The 20,092-nt window shown below is 40.8% G+C and overlaps 2 protein-coding genes across 2 annotated transcripts; one reads left to right on the forward strand and one right to left on the reverse strand.

The window, feature by feature from the left end:
• The first annotated feature begins 10,570 nt into the window (after positions 1-10,570).
• On the forward strand, positions 10,571-12,466 carry LOC100284823 (uncharacterized). Its single transcript, NM_001157718.1, is given in 3 exon segments — positions 10,571-11,177; positions 11,252-11,909; positions 12,066-12,466. Coding segments are annotated over 3 exon segments (1,233 nt in total). The 5' UTR covers positions 10,571-10,839; the 3' UTR covers positions 12,303-12,466.
• A 2,074-nt stretch (positions 12,467-14,540) lies between these two features.
• Positions 14,541-18,650, reverse strand: LOC103652778 (uncharacterized). The gene is made up of 6 exons (XM_020552440.1): positions 18,471-18,650; positions 16,483-16,596; positions 16,103-16,413; positions 15,904-15,976; positions 15,150-15,808; positions 14,541-14,857 (listed from the first exon to the last, which is right to left on the reverse strand). The coding sequence occupies exons 2-5, from the start codon at positions 16,589-16,591 to the stop codon at positions 15,594-15,596; spliced, it is 708 nt and encodes a 235-aa protein (XP_020408029.1). The 5' UTR covers positions 16,592-16,596; positions 18,471-18,650; the 3' UTR covers positions 14,541-14,857; positions 15,150-15,593.
• Positions 18,651-20,092: the final 1,442 nt, after the last annotated feature.

Raw genomic sequence — 20,092 nt, forward strand, 5'->3', positions numbered from 1 at the left:
AGCTAAACTTGATTCCCTATGGGATCCCCAAAATGTTTATGTTACTTAAGTCACTTATGTTAGGTGTTGCTCATGTGTATGATACTCCCCATGACACTTATGTCTGATGTGTCCAGTGTCTATGCTACTTCGTATCAGTTTCTGTTTCAAGTGTGTAAAACATAAGTGTTCCCAGACTGTATACGTATGGTATCTGTTATGAACTTATATGGTTTTCATTTCCAGATTGTGAGATGGTTAATCGTTTTTGCCCAATGTTTGGCGTATTTCTATTATCATATTATATTTAATATTCAAGTTTTATGCAACCTATATACTGTCGTATTTTATATACAATAGGTCAATTTTTTACACATTTACCATGCTAATTATGCTAACTGTGACCAATGCTTATGCTACAACCTTTCCTCGTGTATATGTAGTGTGAACCCCGAAGTATGCACTCTCATTTGCTTAGTTATGTTAAGTGTATTGAGTATTTATACCATTTATGTCAAGATCGGCCGGTTGCTGAACTTTTCAATGCCAAGTGTTGGTATATATTCAGTTTTCATAATTTGTGTAATGGTCTAGTTTACGCAACATATAATAGTATTATATCAACGCATTATATAAACCATCCATGCAAAATATTAATTTCCAAAAACTAAAACATAGGTCATTGTGCTATTACAACTTTATACTACATCGACCACTCTTTAGTCACACTTCAAATTATTCACCCAATTCCATATGCTCAGCGGCTTATTCAATTTCTACTTCTTCATCAATATGATGTTTTTTAGCAGTCGATGTTTCATTCCACTGTGGAGCAGTTGTTTTATTGTTTAGTCTTGATCCGGCTGGTCGTCCTCTCTTTCAATTAGCCAGTTTTGCTAGTCTTGCCCTGTTCTCTTCCACAGACAGACACGTTCTGCTGTTATGTCCATCTGCTATCCCACACAATTGGCATCTCATATTCTTCTTTTTTTCTCCTTTCGCACCTAGTTTCATAATCCTATCTTTTGTATTTTTTATTGTCCGTCCTTTTGGCCTTGCACGATCCGGCATACTCAGATTTATAACATCCACATTAAAATTCAACCTCTGTATAATAAAAGAAGTTCTTAATTAGCATACGCATATTTACATAAAGTATCTTTATACTGATCAGTAAAATCCTTTTTCAATGGTCACCTTCTTAGCTTCTGAAGATGCACCAATATGTTCCATTTGTTCATGTGCTACGTGACACGGAGAACTTGTATCACCAACCTCAGGTGGAAATCTCAGGTTGTCCACCTACATAGCACAACCCACATACATCAACATTTCCATGCAGCATAAACATATATTTTCATTATATACAAATGAACAAATTTTTTTAATATGTACCTGGTTACCAGATGTTATTACTGTTAACGCATGTTCACATCCAGTTATGGTGTTATGCTCATCCTACAACATAAAATTTGCTTAGTACATTGATTTTATATATTCATTATATACAATACTTCATGCAATATTATATATTTATCTTTTACATACCATTTTTTGGCATGTAATTGTATTGTCATCTTCCATCCCATCGCCAGCATTATTATTATTTAATTCTCCTTCCTGGTTCAAATAATATGTTACCATGCATACTATATGTTACAAATAATATAACATTTAAACAACTGGAATATTATTACCTTGTTTTTTCCTCATCATCACTAACATCATATGACTCATTACATCCAATATCTGGCTCTAATCGGCATAGAACGCCATCGAGCTCATCCAACACATCCATTGCCTTATCGTACCCTACTTTTGACATACACGCCTGGCGAACCACTTTCATTGTTTTCGTTAGCAACATTTTCTGTCTGTATGATTTAGTAACTCCATCCTTTCCCCTGAAGCTCTTATCAATTCTTTCAAACGGTACATCTTTTCTTGATGAGACAGTGTACCTTTGCAATATATACTTTGTAGGTATCTTTTCTACTTGAAGATGCATGAAGGCTCTTAAAAGATGAACACACAATAGACCTTAAAACAAATTAAAACCAACCCTTATTTTTAATGATATATTAATTTGTACTTCAATAAACAAATTATTTAGCATGCAAATTTACTATTTTACTCAACACAATATGTACAAACCTGTATGTTCCCACTGTTTGCACTCGCATGTATACTCCCCAGCTTCTATGTCCGCTGTTATCTTGAATTGATGTTGTCCCCACACAATTTTATTAGACCGTTTTGTATGTTGTACGATCCAATCTTTATCACAACCGTCTGTGTCCTTTAATATTTTGTATGCAGTGGCGTATTTCATTGATTCCTCAAATCTATTCATAACAGCTCTGGTGTATGCTCTAGACACTCTTACTTCGAACCTATACAATGTATCTGTTGTCCTTGGTCCCTATAAGACGTTATTATCATAATTAAACATAGTATTTACATAAACATGTATGTCGTACAGTAATAATAATAAGCACGACATACCTTGCTCATCAATGCCTCCTTTGATTCTTTCATTTTCCTGTTGTGCAACATTTTCATCATTTGTTTAGCGAACTCATGCAGAGGGGTGTTCGCATCTACATATGATTGCTTCACTAATTTGTTCATGCTCTCACTTCGTTGTGTAGATACCATTACCCCACAGAAGTCATTTTTAAAAAATGCTGGTATCCATTCTTTCCTTATTTCATATAGTTTGCGTAGAGTCATACCTTCATGAAGATTGAACTCCTCTAGCATCATTTCCCAGGCACATTCAAACTCATGAGGAGTTAATGGATGATGTATAATAGATTGGAATGTTGTTTTAAAATCCTTATCAACAAACCTTGCATATATCTCATTTAAGAATGACATAAATCTGTTCTGGACATGCCATAAACACAGTCTGTGAACTGTTTTTGGAAATACAGTTCTTAGAGCAATTGGCATTGTAGGATCTTGATCTGCAATTGCTCACAAACTATTAATTTACTTTCACAATAAATTAATTCACTTTTTTGCATAACAAATTGACATACATCATACCTGTTAGCATAACTCTCGGACCCTCGCATCCCATACATGTTTTGAATGAATTGAAAGCCCATTCAAAAGTCTGCACTGTTTCATCTCCCAACAAAACAAATCCAAACACTGTACACTGCAGATGGCTGTTAGCTCCAACAAACATGCCCAGTGGTTTATCATATATATTTGTCTTGTGTGTTGTATCAAATGTCACAGCATCCCCATAATCTGCATATTCCCCCTGCATACTTGCGTGTGACCAAAAAATACTCACTATTTTTCCATCATTGTCTAGCTGAAAATCACAAAAAATTGCGGATTCTGTTTCTTGCATTCTGTAAAGAAAGCCAAAAGTTTGGCTACATCATTTGCGCAGTTTTCTCGTCTCCTTGCTGCCCTCCTACATTTGTTTGCACAAAAAATGGTTATACAAACATTTGCTATAGTAATATTTATGGCACTAAATGTATACACATGAAACAAAAAATATTGCTTACATATTTTTCAGATCTTGAGCAGTTACCGGTACATTCTCTGGCGCATCATGCATTTCTGATATAAAATCAACTATGCAATGCTGCGGCACTCGGCTATCATGCATTGCATCAATAAAATTTATGAATTCAGCATCCCTACTTTTGTTGCAACATAAATGTTGTTTCTCTGCTTCGTCAGTTATGAACTCATGGTTATGCTCCAAGTTTACCATCTCAATTTTTGCAGCTACAACCAATTTTTGTTCATCATCATATATTTTTTTTAATTTTATTCCAGCCTTACATTGCGTACGCCCCGAAGTCCTATTCCTCATCCTAGGTGTATCATTTGATTTTGGTGCACTTTTACCTTCACGTGAACAATTTATCCACTTACTGAATGTCTTCTCTCTGTATTTCTTCAGTGGAAATCCAACTTCATATGCATACCTTTTATAGAATTTATATGCATCATCAACATCCTTGAAAGTCATCCCTACCATTGGCACTATAGTTGGATCAATGTTTTTTTCCTACAAATTAATTGACATTGTTGTTTGTACGATGGAATATGATCATAACAATCTAATCAATCAAGAATCAAACACAACAATTGGACTTACATGTGAATGCAGTATTTGAGGCGTATCCATCTCCCTGGAGCTAATATTGGACATAGGAGGTCGGACCCTTTGTTCTCCTTCTTCCCCTATGCTCATCTCGTCGATTACAGGACCCGGTAGAGCAGGAGGTGGTGTGACCAGTGAGTTACCATCAACTCCTCCCTCTGTCTCTGGATCAAGATGAACGCCACCTTCTACCATCGCCGGCGACTCTCCAGAGCCGGCCATCTCCACCTCCAAATGGTTATGCAGGCTTTGTGGTGTTTTTTCCGATGAAAGGAAATCACAGATACTATACAAGTAACCGCATCCACGTTTCCAGAGTTTTTCCATTATTTTCCGAAACCGTCCCGATACTCTAGCGATGTACATATAAAACTAATTTCCCTAACACAATACTTACGAACAATGACTCAACATTTTATGCCACAACGTATATACTATTTATGCACTTTTTGTACATTACCGATTTTATGACATATCCTTCAACATCTTATTCTACATTCTATTTACCCGCCACCATGCAAGATCCATAAATTTCGCGCCCACGTAACAGAGTAATCACGTTTGCATGTGGAAATTATTCCCTATAATTCCGCACCACTTCCAAATGTTTACCGCCTTGCCATTGAACCAACCGCGTAACGGCGTCGTCTGCCCTGCATGCCGTCTGTCCGCGTAACACAGGCACGCTTGTCTCAGCGGACCAGACCACGTAACCGACCTGGGCTTTCTTTAATATCCGAAGCCCAGGGCTCCCGTTATACCTGCCCTATATATATATGTAAGGTAGGATCAATTTTACATACAAAATGATATTAGTATCATCACATAATAATACTCTAAATAAGACACATATAAGTGTACTATAACAATCTACAGTTATAGCGGAACCAAATTAACCTTAAGGAGCATAACTAATAGACCCAAAGCTCTAGCCATCTAATTGATGCCTAAGTCAGACTCTACAAGTGGAGCCAGAAATTTTTTTAGGAGTTACTGAACTAAACCGCTATAGTATATGAGCACCTACTATATTATAATGTGTACATTTTAAATTTTAGGGGGGGGGGACTTGAGTCATCGGGCTCAATGGAACTCTGGGAGCGGTAGAGGAGGCTTTAATTGAGCCCTGCTCGTCCTACCGATCCCTTCGTCCCCGCTCAAGGTGTTGCATAACTTATTACTTTATTAGTGCACTTCGGATCCTCCTCATCGTGCTATATATAATATATGTAAAGCACACAACCAAGGTCTAAAATATAATGTGAAAGCTTGGGGACGATGGAGATACAAACTCAAGTTGACGATTCTAGTATCTTTACTGAGGTATCGAGATGTGCCTCCCTAGTCTAATTGTATGGCAAGAATCTTATGACTAAACTATTGTTCTACAAGAGTCTAAAACCCTTGAAATTTCCTGAAATACTAATAGCTTATATTTTACGAGATGTACGACCCAAGTAAATTTACTATATTCGTCAATAAAGGTTACATAATATTTTTTTGGACTTACACTTTCTGCTGACTCTTAGATTGCTATATTTATTAAACGACCTACTAACATTGCAAACTTCCTTTACTATTGAAATTGGAAGTGGATATAGCCCTCGTATGCATCTCCCTATAAGCATAATTGTCTTAGTTTTCTTATCTTTAATGAGAAAGAAAGTAGGATTACTTCAATAAAGATTGAGTTATCTGATATGAGTCAATGGACAGTGACAATTTTTTTCTTGTATTTGGTAATGTATATACATCTTTTAGTATAAAACAATCATAATGAGTAGTAAATAAAGTATGATCAAATTAACTTTTTAGTACCTGATCCACTTGCGACGTGAATTTGATCTCCACTACACTAAAAACATAAACTTCCTACGGTTTTTTAACTTCCTATAGCTCCTTAATAGTTGTTTCTCATAGCGAGCTTTCTAGCTCTCTAGTTATGTGATCGATGGCACTGAATCTATGTACTAGCTTGGATCAGTATGATAAGAGCCTATATCAAACACAACAAGTTTTTGATCTAGGATAAACTTTTATCAAACATGTGCCAGTACTCAATAGCTATGTGATTTTACTTGAAACAAACTTGACAGACGAATTGCTGCTCTAATATGCTAGAGCTCTAGTTAGAGCTGCCAGCCCCCCTATTCTTACACTATATATATAAGATTGAATTAGGGTCGGGCTCTATTTCTATTAATTTTTGAATCAAAATATATATATATATAGTTTATATATTAAGAGCCCTTAGCTTCCAATAACTAGAGGAATCCCAGGTCGGACGGTGCAATCCGGTCGAGCCAGATCACGTCCGGACGTCTATAAAACAGGACCCGGAGTGCTAGGGTTCAGTTTTTTACGCTCCACCCCGATTCATTAGCGACGCCGCGTGCGACGACGGCGGTTGCCCCAGAGTGTGCGGTGGCCGTAGCTCCATGACCTCGACGCACGGTGGCGGAGGCTCCTCGATCCGAAGTAGTGGCGGCGGTTCTCAGGTCGGTGGCGGCGGCTCCCCGATCCAGAGGGCGAGCGACAACGGGGCCCTTGTGCGGGCAAGCGGCGGTGTCCCCGAGGCCCCGAGGAGGCGGCACTTCCAAGGCCGGCGAGCAAGCGGCGCCCGTCGACGTGCGAGTAGCGATGGCGACGCATGAGGCGCGAGGTTCGAGCGAGCGGCGTCACGGAAGGCGCGAGATGCGTGCAGCGATGATCGCGCGTGACATACTCCAATCTGGCGCAGTTTGGGCGGCCCGAGTGACGACCTACATTTGTGCTTGTGTTATCGACGACGTCCTCCGGCCACTACCTCCTTCGATTCGTGTTTTCTTTTCGATTATTATGTTTTATGCTTGAACACGGAGTTCGTATATCAGTTTACTGCATGCATATTTTTTGCATGCACATTGGAAAGGTAATTCCTTAATTTATGTTGTTCATAATTTGCGCGCATGCAATGGAAACTCCCACGATTTTGCCATAATTTTTGGATCTGTATAAAAATAGAAACCGCATGCATGCGACTGCCATGTTTTTCGGATCTATCATAAAAATAGGATCGTAATAACAAGATACTAGAGCTATCAACCTCTTGCATTGACTTAATATTTACGCTTATAATTGAGGGATTTTATGCTCAAAACTTAAGGTTTTTCCGCTCCACCCGGAGATGCGTCCACCAGTGAACAACATTCCAGATTTTTTACGCAGTGAAACGAATTGCATAAATAACTACACCGTGTAGTATAATTTGTATCAGTATATATCGTGAACTAGTTCTAATGCGTTTAGTTGCATGGCTGTTGGAGGGATCTTATATTTATGAAGGAAATAAAACATTAAATACAATTTTTTGTTTCTATGCATGTAATTCATTTCCTTTCATTGCATATTCTTTCCATCATAAATTCATGCGCATGCAGACGGTAACAGATTTTTATGCAGTATACCGAATTGCATAATTATCTACACAGTGTAGCATATATAGTATCAGTATATATATATCATAAAATGATCATTACGAGTCTAGCTACATGGCCGTTGCAGCGATCCTAAATTTATGGAGGAAATAAAGCATTTAAAAATAGAAATCGCCATATATATCTTTAATAAATTTACGTGCATGCAAGGGAACGTGTTTGACCAATGCATACATTTTGCCATATTTTTTGGATCTGTATAAAAATAGAAACCGCATGCATGCGGCTGCCAGGTTTTTTGGATCTGCCATAAAAATAAGATCGTAATAACAACCTACTAGAGCTATCAACCTCTAACATTGGCTCGATATTTACGCTTATAATTGAGAGATTTTATGCTCGAAACTTAAGGTTATTACGCTCCAACCCGGAGATGCGTCCACCAGTGAACAACATGCCAGATTTTTTACGCAGTGTAACGAATTGCATAAATATCTACACCGTGTAGTATAATTTGTATTGGTATATATCATAAACTAGTTCTAATGTGGTTAGCTGCATGGCTGTTGGAGGGATCCTATATTTATGAAGGAAATAAAACATTAAATATGATTTTTTGTTTTTATGCGTGCAATTTATTTCCTTTCATTGCACATTATTTCCATCATAAATTCATGCGCATACAGCTGGTAACAGATTTTTACGCAGTATACCGAATTACATAATTATCTACACATGATAGCATATTTAGTAGCAGTATATATCATAAAATGGTCCTTACGAGTCTAGCTGCATGACTGTTGCAGCGATCCTAAATTTATGGAGGAAATAAAGCATTTAAAAATAGAAACCGCCACACATATCTTTCCTAAATTTACGCGCATGCAAGGGAACGTGTTTGACTCATGCATGCATTTCTTTTCTGCGCGCACAGACATGGGGCGGATGGCGCAACCGACAACCTTGTTCAGTCGACGCGCTGGGTTGAAACAGGTTGCAGGGGTGACGGCCTGGGCTTCCTTTAACTATTGGAAGCCTAGGGCTCCCATTATACCTGCTATATATATATATATATATATATATATATGACAATGGACTCTAAATTTGTACACTATAAAATTTAAGGATAAGATTGAATTAGGGTCGGGCTCTATTTCTATTAATTTTTGAACCAAAATTATTTAGAGCCCTAAGAAATTGTGAAGAAACATTTGGATCGCTATCCATTAACACCCCTACCTATATATGTTAGCATGTCAATTCAAGGTCCAATAAAAGAGAAATAAAAGAGAAACTCGCATATAATAGTAAAATATATATGTTAATGTCATGGATTGTAGAAATCAACTTCACTCAAGAAGACAACTGGGGCTACTATACTCCATGATCAAGCATCACTATATATATATATATATATATACACACACACGCTATTCATCATCCTAGGTGAAGCTTCACCCAACTATTGATACTGAATGATCTTCAGTCATTACTGTGAAATGACCGAGCAATCTTTAGCCATTACCGGTTGGAAAATGCATCAACGATCCTCAAACTTGGCACGATTTATCACTTGCGTATCCTAACTCAAAAAACCAGGAAAACGAGTCTTGAACTTGGTCGACCCATGCAAAATCGGGTTTGCTCAAACTAGATGTTGATGTGGCATGCCACGTTGGAGCGCACTAAAGAAAGTTCGATTACTCAAGTGACATAAAATGCCAAGTTCGGGGACCTAAAGTGACACAACATGTCAAGTTTAGGGACTGCACATACCAGGTGGCGCACGACGCGCATAGGGGGAGGTTCTAGCATGGCACGCGACGTCGCATCCGGTTGAGCAAATCCAGTTTTAGATGATTTTGAATGGGTCGACCAAGTTTAGGATTCGTTTTCCTAGTTTTCTGAGTTCAGAAACCCAAGTGACACATCGTGCCAAGTTCGAGGCCCATTGATGCACTTTGCTTACATATATACTCGTTTAAAGCATGAGTTTCGTGTATTGTGTGTCATACACGAAGCACATATATCTAATTTTCTCTCCCAAGTTTCGTCTAACAACTAGATAAGATAAGCCTTACCTCTTGCATGAGCAACCAACCATACAACCACCACGAGTGCTTTCTCCTCCCCCTTGTTGATGATGTCGTATATTAACCTCAACAACCTACCATCTCTTTCCTCGTCTGCTTCTTCCTCACCCAAATTCTTCTGTACCACCATAGATGACATCGAGTAGGCCATCCTGCTGGTCTCCGACTCGCTAACCGCAGCGCCCCACCGCGACACCGTCTTTACCTTCCCCCGTCGACAAGCGCTTCGGAGAGACAATAAGGCAAGAACAACCGAGTGAGAGGAGGAGACGCTCCGGATCTCGAGTTTAGTTTTATGTTAGTTGTTGACAAAGAAATTGTGATATATTATGGTCGATAATAATATATATATATTGCTGGGTATCGAATGTTTATGTGTCGTCGTAACATGCGGATATGTACTAGTATATATATTATTTGTCATCTCAAGTGAGGGACCTAACCATCCATCACCCGTAGCCAATGACGCAGTCGGATCAACGAGACACAGGTGGTTGACTCGGTCGGATGCGTTCGATCATGTCTTAGCGATAGATTACTGGTTTATCAGCCTTCGATAAATGTGTTGTTTTGAGTATTATTCTGAGTGCAGGCTTTTGTAGGCTTGTAACAAGTGGGCAGTGACAAGATTATTAATGGTTGTTAACAAGTTAGTTTCATGGTGGGAGAGTGCGTTAGCAGTGTCCTAGATATAAGCAATATCAACTTCTACTAGTTGTACAGTATTTTATTTTTATAGATTACAGTGCAACAGTCGACCATGCATCTAGCTTTACTAGCGGTGATCATCGTCGTCCACGACACAAGCAATCATATTCTGTGACACTCTTTCCTCGTCCTTATCAACCCAATTCCATCATTCCATGGTCAGACCTCTAGCTAGTGGGGACTGCTTCGAGCCAAGAAACATGGGAAAAGCATGAGAGGAAAGGGCCAGAGAAAGTCCAATCGCTGCTGCGGGCGTGTAACTCGAATGAGAGAGAGCTATTAATAAGTCATGTAGAAAACGTGCACCTTCAAGCTGAGCTAAAACCTTTCATTTATTTTCACCATTCATCCTGTTGCGACCATCTTTGGATTATAAATAGCTTGCCAGAGCCAGCGGATCCAGCAGAGCACGAGACACCCAAGAAACACACAGAAGCGAGGAGCACTACTTGTTGGTTGGATTCTCTTCAGTCTAGCAGCTAGTCCAGTTAAGTTTCAGACACACATGGGGAGCATTGGCAGAGGCACGGCCAACTGCGCCACCGTGCCGCAGCCGCCGCCGTCGACAGGGAAGCTCATCACGATCCTGAGCATCGATGGCGGCGGCATCCGCGGCCTTATCCCGGCGACCATCATTGCGTACCTCGAGGCCAAGCTCCAGGAGCTGGACGGCCCGGACGCTCGGATCGCCGACTACTTCGACGTGATTGCCGGGACGAGCACCGGCGCCCTGCTCGCGTCGATGCTGGCGGCGCCGGACGAGAACAACCGGCCGCTGTTCGCCGCCAAGGACCTCACCACGTTCTACCTCGAGAACGGCCCAAAGATCTTCCCACAGAAAAAGTATGCTCATCCATCTCTGTTCTTCTTCCATCTATCGATCCTACCTAATGGTGCTGCACTCACTGCATATGCAGGGCTGGGTTGCTGACGCCGCTGAGGAACCTGCTGGGCCTGGTGCGGGGCCCCAAGTACGACGGCGTGTTCCTGCACGACAAGATCAAGAGCCTGACGCACGACGTCAGGGTGGCGGACACGGTGACCAACGTCATCGTGCCGGCGTTCGACGTCAAGTCCCTGCAGCCCATCATCTTCTCGACGTACGAGGCCAAGACCGACACCCTCAAGAACGCGCACCTCTCCGACATCTGCATCAGCACGTCGGCGGCGCCCACCTACTTCCCGGCGCACTTCTTCAAGACCGAGGCCACCGACGGCCGGCCCCCCCGCGAGTACCACCTCGTGGACGGCGGCGTCGCGGCCAACAACCCCACCATGGTCGCCATGTCCATGCTCACCAAGGAGGTGCACCGCCGCAACCCCAACTTCAACGCCGGCAGCCCCACCGAGTACACCAACTACCTCATCATCTCCGTCGGCACCGGGTCGGCCAAGCAGGCGGAGAAGTACACCGCGGAGCAGTGCGCGAAGTGGGGCCTCATCCAGTGGCTCTACAACGGCGGCTTCACGCCGATCATCGACATCTTCTCGCATGCCAGTTCCGACATGGTTGACATCCATGCGTCGATCCTCTTTCAGGCCCTGCACTGCGAGAAGAAGTACCTTCGCATCCAGGTACGAGTACGATATATATACTGATGCATATAGATATATATCTTGTTCTTGCTAATATATACTAAGGGAAAACTGAGAAAAAAATGACTAAAAGTAAAAATGATGACACCAACAAAAAGGACACCAGCTTAAAAAAAACCCATGTACTATGTATAGGATGATACTTTGACTGGGAACGCATCGTCCGTGGACATCGCCACCAAGGAGAACATGGAGTCTCTGATATCGATCGGCCAGGAGCTGCTCAACAAGCCAGTGGCGAGAGTGAACATCGACACAGGGCTGTACGAGTCCTGCGAGGGTGAGGGCACAAATGCACAGTCGCTAGCTGACTTCGCCAAGCAGCTCTCTGACGAGCGCAAGCTACGCAAGAGCAATCTCAACTCCAACTAATAAATACCTCTCGGTCACAGCATGTGCTCTTTCTGCAGATTCACCGTTTCTTATTTTTAATTTCAATTTCAATTCAGTGTATGTGTGTGTGTGACTGTGTGTGTACCAATAAACATTTAAGTTCACTCATTTGCTTGTCTATGATCAAAAGAACCATTTCCTTCTGATGCGCACGGTTGATTTGCCTATAATAATCTGTGTGATGCAAGCACCCTAACTTTCTGGATTGTAATCTTGCGATCGACGACGACAATGACATTGATGATATGATACCTTTTTGATAGACGTATTCAGAAGATAGTCTTCAATGAGGAACAAAACGGAGGAAAGCCGACTCCTCCACGAGTTCGACTGCTTCGACTGCTTGCTTTGTACTATTTCTCAGAAATACACTATACAAAATCTGTATAAAATGCTTATTATCGTATATGGAGAGCATGACAAGCAAGAACCTAAGGGTTGAATAGGTGAAATCTGAAATTTATCACTTAATAACAAAAGCTTGATCCTCAATTAGGTGTTAGAACAAGAAGTAATTTAATCAGAGTATAAAGGGAAGCTCTACCTTGCAATAAAGTGTTTCTCTTGCAAATGTGCTGAATGAACTTTGAAGCAACACTTAAGGATTTGAATGAGGATCAAAGCAAGAGAACTTAGAGAGGAAGAAGAAAAATAAAATCGCAAACAAACAAACAAACACAAATGACACGATGATTTATTTACCGAAGTTCAGTTTTCCAATATAACTTATGTTTCCATTGAGGTGTCACAAGGGATCATGTCTCTTGCAACTCTCCTAAGTGACCCCCAAAGATCAAATTTGAGTCCTCTTGCTTTTCTTGACTGAGAGACCAAAGTCTCCGCAAGGTACCTTCCACGTCGAAGCCTATTGCTAGCTTTATAATGAATCAGAGTCAGAGCTCCAAGCTCAAAGATCACAAAAATGCAGCACAGACTCTTCTATATTGCACTCTTCACAAGGCATTATTACAATTCACACTCGGATGGCCATCACTTGCTCAATTCTCTTCTTTGTGGCAGTTGGGAGGCTTTGATCACTTGGGAGTGTTGCTCTAGTGTATTAGATTTATTGCTTAGCTCTAATGTATTGAATGAGCTGGATGGGGTGTATTTATAGCCATCAACCACCCAAATAGCCATTGGGACAAGTTCCCAAACTGCATAGTTTATGGATGCACCGGACCTGCTACAGTGACTGAACCTCTACCGTGCCTATAGATTCAGTGACCATTCTGATCCCTTTATCAACTTGTTAGGTACACTAGACCGGTCTGGTGCACCATTGGACCTGCCATGTCGATGCTACGTCATTCGATCGCTGAGGAAACTCATCCGGCTATTGGGTATACGGGTGGACCGGTGCTCACTAAACCGAAGTTCGATGCTCCAACTCCATGAAGTCTAGAAACATCATCTCTGTGTAATGGATCTAGTGCACCATAGGATTGGTCCGATGCACCACCAAACTGGTTCGGTGCACTAACCCATCCAAGGCAAGAATAATCCTTCTTTATGTAACGCAGAGCAGCACAATTAAGTTCTTTTGGGGCTTTTCTTCTTTGTCTTGGTTTGGCTGACTTCTTGAGCATTTCTATGACTTAGACAAAGCAACATAGTTTAAGGAGTAATATTACAACAAAGGAATATTATGGTGAAAAAATGTTTTATGGACTAATATTGGAAAAGCAACATATTTTGGTGAAAATATGGTTTCTTCCCATTGGGAAAGCCTTGGTTCACGGTCACGGATCCGACTTTCCAGTCAATGATCTGTGTGGCCCTAGATGTAAATGTGAACCACTTGAGGTGGCTACAAAGTACAAAGGCTGCGCGTGGTGGCTGTGCTGGGCGTGGAGCGGCGCGGGAGCGAGTTTTTGGGGGCTCCAGCTTCAGGCCTCGTTTGGCAAGTGTAGGATCTAATACACATGTGACCTAAATCACCCGTGTATAAGATGGATCCCGTCTAGCCACCCAATCCCCCTCCAACCGATCCCCACACACGTGTATTGATTTCCATATAAGTACAAGTGTAACATATTGACTGTTTGCCATCACTATAAAAACATTATAATATGCTTTGCTAGCGTTATATACTAAATAAGTATTGTAATTTTCATATTTGAAATTTAAAATAAAACAAAAATACTAATATTCATATTGAAATTTAAAATAGCACTGAAAAATTAGCACAAATACTAAAGACCATGACACATCGAATGTGCAAATTAACATAGCATTCAAAAGTGCTTAGAAAAAACATTCATCGTTCTAGTCCTGATTTAATAACAAGAAGTATTACATTCAGAGGTGCTTATGTCAAATTAAATAAACATCCATCTTTGTAGTCTTGATTTAATGACAAGAAGGATCACATTCATAGGTGCTTATAAAAAATGAAGATTTCACAAGTGCTATGACATGTTCCAACTGAAAGTTCGCCTACTAGATTGCTTTCAAACAATTGCTAGTAATAATTTCAAGGTCTTCCAAATTCTTCGTTGCATTTTCTTTGAGCCCTCAAGTTTCAAACAACACTGCAAAACAAAGACACATTGTGAGCTAGGAAAAATTACTTACTGCAGGAGATAAGGATCACAAAAGGGATTAGACAAGATAATATCAAAGTATGAACTATTTTCTAATAATAGTATGAACTATTTCCCAACTTCTTGGCATGTATTTGTTGCTACTAGTGAAACATCCATAGAAGACTAGTTAAACACTATATTTTGCTGCTATCAGAGTATTTGATGCAAACATCCCAACTTTCAATATCCAAACAATATTTAGTAAACAGTATAAGAGGGATAACAAGAAGATCAGTACCATATCATGTTCTAGCAATCTTCTTCCTCAACCATTTTATGCGTGTAGCATCTTTGGTAGTCATGAAAATGGCCCTATTTTGGGCGTCCTTAAACACATCATAAGCATCAACCTTCTCATCATCAGAAAGCTCTTCCATTCCATCCACAATAGCAATGCATGTTGTAGTAGGGAAATCATCCTCATTTGCATTAGTTGTCACCCTTTTCTCCACCTCATCTTGTTTTCTTTCATCTCTAGAAACCTTTCCATCATTTCAACCACCTTCCCATCTTGTCCACGCTTGTCAATTCTTGTCCTTGAACTACCAGCACCAACATTTTTTGCCCTTTTGCTCATTGATGTAGGGGCTATTAGATCTAATACTCTAAGGTCATCATCTTCATTAGAAATGGCTTGTGTGATTGTAGCTTGAGAAGGATGTGCGAAAGCAGCTTGAGAAGGTTATGCGAAAGCGGCTTGAGAAGGCTGTGTGAAAGCAGCTTGAGAAGGTTGTGTGAAAGCGGGTTGAGAAGGTTGTGTGAAAGCGGGTTGAAAAGGCTGTGTGAGCGTAAAAGCAGCTTGAGAAGGATGTGTAGCAGCACCTTGACAAGGTTGTGTGACTGGAGGTCGAGAAGGCTCAATAGAAGTAAAATTCATGGTTCCCTCAGCAATATTCCCTAAACCAAGAAGCGTTGTAAGTCTTTAAGACTTCAATACTAGGATAAAAATAAGAGGCTCAATACTAAGATAAAGAAAAACATAGATAACATACCATCATGTAGCTCTCCTAAAGCCTCAAATAGTGGGAAAGATTTAGTCCGAAACTTCTTAAGTCTCTCGTTACTCTAAACAAAGCAAGAAAGTGGTTCACTTGAGTTAGTCAATTATAACAAAAATAATCAAAATAAAAATCCAGATTTCAACAGAATTTAACACCTGGATAAAAATTATAACAGAAACAATTAACTTACAGTGGTGAGGTTATTCCAAATGGGTTCTTTTGCCTCTATTCTACACAACCGCTCATCCCATGATACCCCACTTTGTTGTCTTGCCTCTTTAAGAGCCTTGTAGTCTCTCTTTAACTCTTTCTCTTTATCTTGGATTTGACATTTTGTAAATGTGACATAAGGGAATTTCTCATGGAATAACTTGACAATTCTATTCCATGCTTCCGATGACCACCCATTTTGGCCCTTATAACAGTCATTGTTGTGGTCTTGAAGAATTTGAACTAAACCCTTTTCTAGTCCACTATTCCAGTTTGCTCTAAGACGACCAACTATGACAAGAAAATAAAGCAAATGAGTAGGTGATAGTATAAAATAAGCAAGAATAGGTAACAAAGTACCTTTTGGTGATGTTCTCTTCTTGCGCTTGTTAGTAGTAGATCTAGGGGATACTCTTTGCATAGCTGCAGCTTGGATCAGGTTCATCCTAGGAGATCCTCTTCTAAACATTCTTGCTGCATATATAAACATCCAAACAATTGAGACTTACATATATAGAAATATATGAGTTTAAACATCCAAACAAGTGAGACTTACATATATCATGAACGATGTTGACTATAATCATTCCACATATTCAATGCAATCATATCTCTAACAGAGTTCCCATTATCCACTTGGCTATTAAGCGACACGACATCATTGCTATAGTAATTGTCTCCTCCAGGAAGATCAACAAAAGTTTCTGGCGATATGTTACTTGTTTGGCTATTCAACCAATCTTCATCCCCATTATGCATCCGTATAATATTATGGAACAACACTGCTGCAGCTGGTATTTTCACTTGGTTCCTAATTGAGTGGTGTGTTCCAACTTTTAGAATGGGGAAACGCTTCTTCAAAACTCCTATTGCTCTCTCTATGTGGTTCCACAATAAAACATGCTAGTGATTAAATAATTCCTTATAGTTTCTTGGTCGTTGGTGACCATGGCCAAATTCTTTCAAATGGTATCGAACACCACGGTACGGTGCAATGAATGATGGTGTGTTAGAATATCCCCCATCGACAAGATAATACTTTCCCTCAGGAACATGGAATCCTCCAAGTAGCGCAGACCTTAGAACCCTAGCATCTGTAGCGGATCCCTCCCAACCAGATGATATAAAAGTAAAGTTCAAGTCAAAATCACAAACCAACATTACATTTTGACTTAGTGTGCCTTTTCTATTCCTATAGGGAGCTTGCTTTTCTGCTGAAATGGTAATTGGAACATGTGTTCCATCAATAGCTCCAATGCAATTATGGAAGTAAGGAAAGAACCATTCATCCATGCTAATCTTCCAATGAACTGAAATTCCAGTGGCAGGCTTCACAAATCTATACATGAGAGATGGGATTATATGGAAAACTGATTGGATGTGTCGATGGATAGTTTCACCACTATGTTTAAATTCATGTTGTAAATCCTCATAACTAGCATTATGGGACAACATGAAAAGGAACATTCCCAATTTTTCTTCCAAAGTAACACCCCTTGTATCACGTAGGATGTGTTCTTCTCTAAGAAATGATGCTATATCTTTGAATATACTAGGCTCCATACGGAATGCGACAAGACAATTCTTCTCATGTCCTTCGAGAATCTCATTAAGTCTCTCCTTGCGAGATAGAATAGAAGCATGCCTTGCTCTTTTCTCTCTCCCTCTATTACTAATTAAATAAAGAGCAGGGAAAAGAAAGAGCATTAACTCCTCGTCCTCCTCTTCTCTTCTATTCCTAATTAGTTGATCCATTTTTCTTATCCTTGGTACAATGCAATCTGATATCATAGCATACAAAACAAAAAAATGGGCTAATAAATTTCAGAATATAACAAATCAAAGGTTAAGAGTCATTGTATATGCAAAACTTAATTATTATTGCTAACATGTATGAGGAAATAACTATTTCATAAACAGAGAAAAAAAGGAAAACACAGGATTAGAAAATAATTGCAGTCGGAAAAACAAACGCATGAGGAAATAACTTTTTCAGCCATTCTACCATTGACTACGCTTCTGGCCAATATTTGGCTATAGGATTAGTAGCTGCTAGCTGGAGCTGCTTTTCTAGTGCCGCTCACCCTGCCAGATGCGTGAAATCAAGATCCGTGCTGCTCACCCAATAAGGCAGCAGCGACTGCTTTTGGCCTATCCGTGCCACTCAACCAACAAGGCAGCAGCGGCTGCTTTTGGCCTCCTTTTTCTCGCACCTCGCGGCTCCTCCCCCCTCTCCGTGTCGTCTATTCTCTTCTCTTGTTCGTTCATCCCGCACAGGTGCCGGCGCCCAGCCAGTGCCGACGCTCAAGAACAGGAAGAAATGCAGTACATGATGAAGTAAAACTCACACGCTGGACGAACGAGATCGGCGGCGGCGTGGAGAGTCGTGGATGCCTCTCGACGAGATCGGCGGCGGCGTGGAGAGCCGTGGATGCACTCGTCTTGATCTAGGGTTAGTGACGCCGCCACGCGAGAACGACAGGCTGTCTTCCACGCCTCGGTGGGGATTTTTCTATCCCCGGCGTATTGGCGTGTATAGGACCCTAATACACTTGAACACCTGATTTGCCAAAGATAAATATGGGCCACACAGGGAACATGCTCCCGTCGTGGACCTGATTACACGTGGGACATGTATTGGGCCTCAATACTCGCTTTTACACCCGTTGCCAAACAAGGCCTCATGGGCTAAACCGACTCCTGCTCCCTCCAATGAGCTGTTTTAGCTGACGTGTTTGGGAGCGCTCTGTCTAGTAGCCAGAGTGGGAGCCGTCCCAAATGGTCTCTTATGACCATTTAAGATGCACATAGAACACATAGGGTGTGTTTGGTTCTCTTAGAAGTTGAGCCTGGCTCGTATGATCTTAGCCAGTATTGATACAACCAGAATGAGTTCATGTAAGCGCTTTTGTTTGGTTGCTCATACAGACACGTGCAGACCAGACACAGACTTTGTTTGGCTGTTTATATCAGAACATGTACTAGAGAAAAATTTATGAATAAATCTCCACATATTATACAATATGTGTGGTATAGTTTTGTTCGCAAGAATATGAGGAACTTGAATATAAAATCGGTGTAGTGGTTAAATCTAAACACACATAAACTCTACATCGGTTTGTGTGCCGCTGCATTGGCAGCGCCTACACGCGGGCATACGTCCGCTAGCCGCGTATGCCCTCAGCCTGATTGCAGCCCTTGAATTACATCTGTTGAACCAGTACATAAAGTGCAGTCAACCAAACACGACTTGCTTTAAAATTCCACGGGTGCATATGCACGCTGGCGTAAAACAAACAAACAGGTCAATACTGTGTGATTGGTTACCAGGCCAACGGTGCATAGGCCAAGCACGTGTGTTGACCGTGCTTGTGCCTCTGATTATTTACTTGTATAGCATGCGCCTAATCTGTACGTGCGGGTACAACAAAGGTATTTTCTTAGTAGTCTAGCATGCGTGGAAACGAGAGGCTGGAGCCTTTCTATCGGCTCAGGCTAGCACAAGCCGGGCAGAAGCGAGGCCGGCAACCAATCACGATGATATTGAATCGTTGTCATCCATCTTAGATTTAAGGGAGGGGGCTCTTTGGAGAAAACAGAGAAGGATGATGGAGGGATGTTCTTGGAAAATATACATGACAGTAACAAGAGGTGCAGAATGACGTTAGATCTAAAATGGATGCTTGTGATTTAATATGTGCACCAAAAGCCTATATATATATACCTGATGGGTTCCCTATTTCTATAGGGGCATCCGGGGAAAAAAGTTAAAGAGGGAGGAGGAATCTTTGGACGAAAATATAAAGATGTGCATATGTCTCCTTTCCTTCTAAATAAAAGAAACTTTAAAATTTACTGAATTACTAGTACGTACTGACTAATAAAGCACCATTGCAGCGTCAGCTAGGGTATCAGATGAAAGCACTTTCGGCGTTCCTTTATTCTCAGAGTCACATGGTGGCTACCACCA

The sequence above is a fragment of the Zea mays genome, chromosome 4 (assembly GCF_902167145.1).
Source record: "Zea mays cultivar B73 chromosome 4, Zm-B73-REFERENCE-NAM-5.0, whole genome shotgun sequence".
NCBI lineage: Eukaryota > Viridiplantae > Streptophyta > Magnoliopsida > Poales > Poaceae > Zea > Zea mays.

Bases quoted from the DNA above. Each gene is read 5' to 3' on its own strand.
- LOC103652778 (XM_020552440.1), bottom strand. From the start codon at position 16,591: ATGTTTAGAAGAGGATCTCCTAGGATGAACCTGATCCAAGCTGCAGCT. The intron at 16,414-16,482 runs GTACTTTGTTAC...TTCTTGTCATAG, and splicing joins GAAGAGAACATCACCAAAAG to TTGGTCGTCTTAGAGCAAAC. The intron at 15,809-15,903 runs GTATGTTATCTA...TTCTTGGTTTAG, and splicing joins TTTAGGAGAGCTACATGATG to GGAATATTGCTGAGGGAACC.